This window comes from Cibotium barometz, chromosome 61 (assembly GCF_041138505.1).
Source record: "Cibotium barometz isolate CiBa-2024 chromosome 61, ASM4113850v1, whole genome shotgun sequence".
Lineage (NCBI taxonomy): Eukaryota > Viridiplantae > Streptophyta > Polypodiopsida > Cyatheales > Cibotiaceae > Cibotium > Cibotium barometz.
In genome coordinates this window covers 22,654,079-22,661,052 of record NC_141106.1, presented here as the reverse complement: position 1 = coordinate 22,661,052, position 6,974 = coordinate 22,654,079, and the positions used below count along the sequence as shown (strand labels likewise).

Sequence of the window (6,974 nt, the reverse complement as noted above, 5' to 3'; positions counted from 1 at the left end):
TAACTACAACATAACTACCTAACTTTCTATAAACTGCCATTAAGCTTGTTTTATTAATCCATGAACCCTAGCCAAGTATCTACTTGCTAATCCCTAATCTCAGCACCTCGTAACCTTGTTGGATTAGCTCCATAATCCATAGATTAGTGTCCAGGTACATAACACACTTCCTCTCTTCAAAAATTTACTCTCAAATGAAATTAGAAAAACACTTACTCAAACTAGCTGCCGACTCCCATGTTTAGTCCTCCGCCCATCTTTCCACTTAATCTTATATTCAAGGATCAACTTGTTTCAAAGTTGCCTTTCCCTGAAATCTATCAACCTCTCGAGTTCATGTGGAACATAGGACAAACCCTCAACCTCAACAAGTTCCTTAGGGATAACAAGGTTATCCTCAGGTACCAGCATCTCTTTCAGTCGACTGACAATTTGAGGCCCACAATCTATAAGCAAAATTTTATGTGCACCCCAGGGAACAAACCGGATGCAACCTCAGATTAAGAGAACAAAAAAGTAAAGACATTCTTCAGGTGCAATTTTGCATTAGAAAAATTTCCAACTAGTAATGTGGCCACCGTTAGCACCTGTCACTGCCTTCTGGTGCCACTTGAAAGGAAAAGAAGTCAAGTGTTAAAGGAAAAGAAGTCAAGTGTTAGAATAAAGAGTTAGTAATTTGTATGATGCAGGACATCCCCAAGCCTTCCATTGAACGAAAGATGGAAGATCCTGGGTTCATGCTTCTGTTAGACCATTCTGGAGTGAGCCTAGTGGGGGTAAACAAGGAAGGCATAACCTATTAACCTGACTGTAGTACTGCAGGGGAGTATGAACATTTGCAGCTTTGATGTTTTGTACAGTTTTCCTTTTGATATCTCATTTCTTATCGGACTGTTTCTCACTGCCTCTTGATCTTTCCTCTGCTTCTCTTCTTTTCAGTTGTCTGCAAAAATGTGCACATATAAGCTACAAATACAGAAAAAAGTGTGCCCATAGGAGCTATTGAGGTTGATGGGCAACAAAATAACCCCTTTGTTGAGTGAGCACTTACGCAAACGAGGCGTAGCCTAAACCAGAATTGACTGTTAATAATGTAACATGTGCACTTGCAGCTGCTATGGCAGACTTGGCAACAGGTGGCAGGGGAGGAGCTCTTGTATCAGTATCAACCTGACAAAATAAACCATTGTAAACATACAGAGCATCAGTACAACTACTCCATACAGGGACTTCAGTTTGACAAGGCAGCACTGCCAAAACCTGTCAGAACTACCAATCACGATCTCTTTTTAAAGGCATTTAAGTTTAACAGACCTTGTCCCATTTGCTCTTCTTGTTTGACCGCACACCATCTGCTTGCGGAGCAGCCTCAGAAGTAGCTGTTACTCCTTGAGATCCAGAAGTCAACGCATTTATGGTAGTTGAGCCTGGAATGCAAGTGCGCATAGAAAGGGAATCCTTGTGAAACTTGAGTTTGAATAAGAATAAGCACTGGATTGTGTTGCTAATTCTACTCACTCCTACGACAATAATGCATAAGCGAATCTCTGGTGCTCTGATGTCAGAATGCACGTGTGGGTGTTGAGTAAGGCCCACCTTTCTGCCCAGTAGGAACTGGTAACATGGTTGATTTATCAGTCAATGCTGCAATTGGCGCAGCTTGTACTCCTCCGTGCACAAAATCAACCCGCTGGCTTTGCTTCTTGGCTAGTTCCTTCCTTTCTTGCTCACGCCTCAACTCCAATACTGTCAAAGCAAAGACCCACAAGATTAAATAAGGACCATAACTAAATGACTTAAAATGTTGAAAAGTAAAAAATAATAATCTAAAAAACAACCACTGAAGGCACAGAGGTTGCTGCCTTGTAGAAGCTAACTTGTGCACCAAACCTCTGTACAACACTGACTGTTCAGCAAGACTGATACTATTCACTCGCAACGACTCTCTGAAGAGTAAATGGGTGAATCTGTGATCTTCTACATACTTCTGTTTCTAAAGGGAATTTAAGAAAAGAACTGCCGCAAGAACTAAGAAGGCTGTTTTTACTCACGAAAGATTTGGGAAAAAGCTCACCTAGTGCACCATAGAAGTCACTCGGATCACAACCATGTGGATCAAAAATCTTCTTACTGAAACAGCTGCCTATTTGATCAATCTCCTGATGTTTTACAGCACGTTGTAAGAAGTCTGGGTTCCGGTACCCCTTTGATTTTCGTAACTCCTCATTGAAGCTCCTCCCAGCATTCTTCAAAGCTAAATACTTGGAGAACTTGTGCTGCCATAAGCAATCAAAAAGCATTCTTCAAAGCTAAATACTTGGACAACTGGTGCTGCCATTCATAAAACATGAGCAATCATAAAAATATTATAACAGAAACGCTACTTCAAAAGATGCAGGTAACAACAATCCATTAAGAAAGAAAAAGATTAAGGGGATGGTGGGGAGGAGGATCGCAACATCAACCTATGGAGAAAGAAAAGAGGAGAAAGGGGAATCACAAGTGAGAAAAGAAGAATTACCCAAGGAAACTCGGCAAGCAAGCCTTTAAAGAATAGCTTGTGTGGTCAAGTATTAAAAATATTTTATTTTATTGACAGACAATTTTTGGCATTAGGTTATCATGGTGAAGGGACAACCCTAAGGCCATCCCTTGAGAAATTGTTGTGCCTTTTATTTTGGCTCAAATAAAAAATGTGTGTTCACCACTGCATCCCCATTTTCCAGATTTTTTTTAAAGTCAAAAGCCATTTCGGCATAGAGCTTTATAAACTGCCTATTGTCAAACTACCAAGAAAAGATAGTTCTAAGAACTTTGTAGCTGGCTGCAAGTTCAGAGCATGATCATACAGTCTGACTCCGTGCACATTCAATCCATGGAACCAAACCTACTCTCAAGTCTCACTAGAAAGTATTCTGCTGCTCTAGAACACTTGTGCCTATGTGCTAGGGTTTTTTTAAGATAGTTAGAAGAGTGCGACGAAATCACATATACAGCACACACAAGGAGGTGGTGCAACAATTGATGGAGACTTTGTATCATTTGACTGGGGTAACTCCAACATGTTATCTTCAAATTCCTGAACTACTGCTATGTACAAGAAAGAAGTAATACAACTGAAATTCAAGTACAAGATTTGACTGAGAATGAACAAGTCAAATCACGGCTAGCACTTCGCCTACTGAGAAACGCTCTGTGAAGTCCGACACTGAGGAAAGCAAATGAATACAGCACAGACAAGGAGATGGTGCAACCATTGATGGAGACTTTGAATCATTTGACTGGGGTAACTCCAACATGTTATCTTCAAATTCCTAAACTACTACTATGTACAAGAAAGAAGTAATACAACTGAAATTCAAGTACAAGATTTGGCTGAGAATGAACAAGTCCAATCACAGAACTGTGACCTACAATACACCCATGGCTAGCACTTCGTCTATTGAGAAATGATCTGTGAAGTCCGACACTGTGAGGAAAGCAAATGAATATGACAATTTAGCTACCCACGTATATATATGCACCATTGCTCTTAGTCAGCCAATATTATTGATATGAGCCACCTATACCCGACTGCCATGTTACCGCCACCACATCATCGCTGCCACGTGGTAGTGCCACACGTTACCTGCGATGTCCGTGACACAAATAGCTAAATGACCCGGAACAAAAGGATAGAACTCTCGAAGTATTCAGACAGAGAACACACAGCAGGAAAACAACAAGTACTATGAATAAACACCGCACTGAGCAAGAACGGCCGGCCCCCCCTAGGTAATTCTTTATTGAGATAGAAGGTTTTTGGCCATCCATGCCCAAAATAATAATATGAGCAGCCCGTCTTTAATCATGTGTGAACACACCGACCTATAAACCTTGTAAGGCACTTTGATGAATAAAATCCCATGCTGCTTATGCTCTGTGGCCGTCTTTCAAGCCAAACTTTGCGGTAAATGCTCTACCTTTCTTCTATGGAAAAATTCCCGTTCACACCTTCGTTCCATTCAATGTGTAAAACACTGGTCAAGGCTAGTGAAGGGACCAAATGGTGACATCTACTCCATCTTATAAAGCAGTTGTCCACAACTGAATAAACCTGATACCATTGAAATATAAAGCAAATGCACTGCCAATAATATTTCATAATCGATGCATTAAAGCCATAAATTCAGATCCACGATCCAAAGTCAGATACGGGCACAAGAGCCAACTGTATCGAGAAACAATCATTATCCATATCTTGAGTCAACAACTCTCATAATAACCATTCACAGGCATAAGAGCCAACTATGTCCCAAATATATTCATAAATCCATATATAGCTTTAAGTTCCTTCAAAAAAATTAAGGTAAGCAAAACACGTAGCCACAAACATCTTGCCATGCCATTGGACTGCGTCAGGGCGGCGCTCCTATGATCCATACGCATGCCCAAGCCAAACATGCTTCACATGTCCTTATGGTTCAACAGGGCAATGACCCTTCCATGAAACCAAACATGCTCGCCAGGGTTTCCCCTTCCACGAGACTTCACTCACCAGGGCAACTACCCTTCCATGAGTTCATGCGACACTCACCACGGTCACCACCCTTCCATGAGTTTACAGAATCACTCACCACGGTTACCACCCTTTCATGTATGAATTCATCCACAGTTGGCATAGACACAATCTCCTACCAGATACTAGATCACATAATCCTTGGCATAGACATATGTCCCCTGCCAACAAGGCGTCATGTCCACTCTACCACATGCACTCCACAAGTTGGTACTCAGAGCATACACTTTGGAGGAGACGTGGGCTCAAGTTCACTCTACCACAAACACTCCGTGTTGATACTTTGACCACACACCTTGGAGGAGAGGTGGGCTCAAGTTCACTCTACCACATGCACCCCATGGTGGTATTCTGATCACAGACCTGGAAGGAGAGGTGGACTTAAGTGTAGAACATAAGATGAGAATGAGTCACAGGCATAAATTTCCTGGTACTCTATAAACATTTATGTTGCATATAGTTTTACAAGCATTTTGTCTGCCCCCAATAGAAATCCATAGAAAAATCCTCGATCCATGAGATATCCATAAATTCTAGAAATCCACTGCATCTCGAATAAAAGGAAGCCAAGAACATATTCCATCCCAATAAACAAGGAACGAGAAACTTGATTGATAGCAATAGAATTGTTAGATGTATGCATAGTGACAAAAGCGTCATCAAAATCCAGTAATCCTCATTGCTGATAGATAAATGATTCCATATCACATAGAATACCAAAATCATAAACTAGTTTAGTGGCTTTGTGGCCAAAAGAGAGGTATATTTAAACTGCTCAAGATGTCTATCCTGCAACAAGAGTGAGAGTATATATATTTCTTGCATATACAAAGCCAAAAATACTTTGCTGATAAAAAGGATACTACTGACAAAAATACACCGTTGAAGTGTATGCAAAAATTCAGATGAAGCTTCAGCATCGTCATAATGCGTGATCTTTGGTTGGGAACAGAAGACTGTCATCTGACCTTCAGCTCCGCAATCAGTACATGTAGGCTGCCACGCATGCAATTTCACAATAGCTCAGGGCTTCGTTTGACGTGCTGCTCCTTAGACTCAAGAGGTGCTAGGTAAGGATCTTCAGTCTTTTGGTGCTCTTTAGGAGACATCATAACATGCAAACGAGGTCTCTTCTTCTCATAGCATGACTGCTCATCCAAATCCTCTAGTATGCGTTTTTGGTATCACTCAGGATGTTTTAGGATGAGAAGATTACCGTTTGGCTGTAGCTGAATGTCGTCGTCTTCTCAAAGATATCTGAAAGCCAAGTCTGCACGATCTTCGGCATACATTTGGGCTAGATCTCCGAAAATGTCCATAACCAACCAATCCTGAGCTGCCTTTCTATACAATAGTGTCTCTACGTATAGGTAGCATCCATATTTGCTTAGCAAGGACTCTCGTGTGGCCAACTGTCCAAGGAGCTTGTCCAACTGCTCTGAATAGACCTCCTCCTGGGCATCCAAATTCTTCTGGAACTTTGCAGCCATGTTCTCGAACAAGGTGTTGATGGTGTATCCCAATAGTGTTGCTTGTCCATAGTATCGAAGTGAAGAGAAAAATCTTCCGAGTCTCTCCCAAAATCTTTGCGCTTTTCCAAACAATCTAGAAAAGCCTATGCTCTGATACCACTATCACAGCAAGACAACCACAAGAACTATAAATAAACACCGCATTGAGCCGGAACGGCTGGCCCCCCCTAGGTACTTCTTTATTGAGATAGAAGCTTTTTACATCATAACCAAGGTGCGGGTGTGAATAACACCGGATTTTTCCACAAACTTCTTCAGTAAGACAAATCAGCCCAAAACAGTCCATAAACAAGCCTGAATCTCAGCCCTTGGTTTCACACGTGTGGACCTGTGCTGTACGGCTGTATGGCTGTTCCGCAGGAGAGAGACAGAAATCAGCAAACTCAGCTGGCTGTTATCTGCTGTACAGCCAGTTCTGATGGCAGCTGTTGTACGGACAGAGCTCGGCAAGAACACTCTGGGCAGCTGTATGGCCTGCGCAATAGTGTTGTACAGCTGCTGTACCACTGTACAGTCAGCAGAGAGAGAGAGAGAGAGAGAGAGAGAGAGAGAGAGTTGTACGGCTGTGCAAAGAGTGAGAGAGCGACTGCTTTTTTCTCTAACTTGTTGGTCAAGTTTCAAGTAGGCACCTCCTTTTGTCCACCTGTCCATGCCCAAAATAATAATAATAATATGAGCAGCCCGTCTTTAATGACGTGTGAACACGATGACTTACAAACCTTATAAGTCACTTTGATGAATAAAATCCCTTGCTGCTTATGCTCTATGGCCATCCATGCCCAAAATACTAATATGAGCAGCCCATCTTTAATGATGTGTGAACACACCGACTTATAAACCTTATAAGTCACTTTGATGAATAAAATCCCATGTTGCTTATGCTC

At 41.7% G+C, this 6,974-nt stretch overlaps 1 protein-coding gene across 1 annotated transcript in view; it reads right to left on the bottom strand.

The window, feature by feature from the left end:
* Positions 1-520: 520 nt before the first annotated feature.
* LOC147604679 (uncharacterized) overlaps positions 521-6,974 on the bottom strand; it is a 29,499-nt gene continuing 23,045 nt past the window's right edge. The window contains exons 4-8 of the mRNA XM_086794656.1: positions 2,075-2,276; positions 1,597-1,746; positions 1,315-1,427; positions 1,052-1,170; positions 521-943 (exon numbers count right to left, since the gene is read on the bottom strand). Of these exons, the coding sequence (XP_086650782.1) occupies positions 877-943; positions 1,052-1,170; positions 1,315-1,427; positions 1,597-1,746; positions 2,075-2,276 (651 nt within the window). The 3' untranslated portion in view covers positions 521-876. The remainder of the gene's footprint in view (positions 944-1,051; positions 1,171-1,314; positions 1,428-1,596; positions 1,747-2,074; positions 2,277-6,974) is intronic.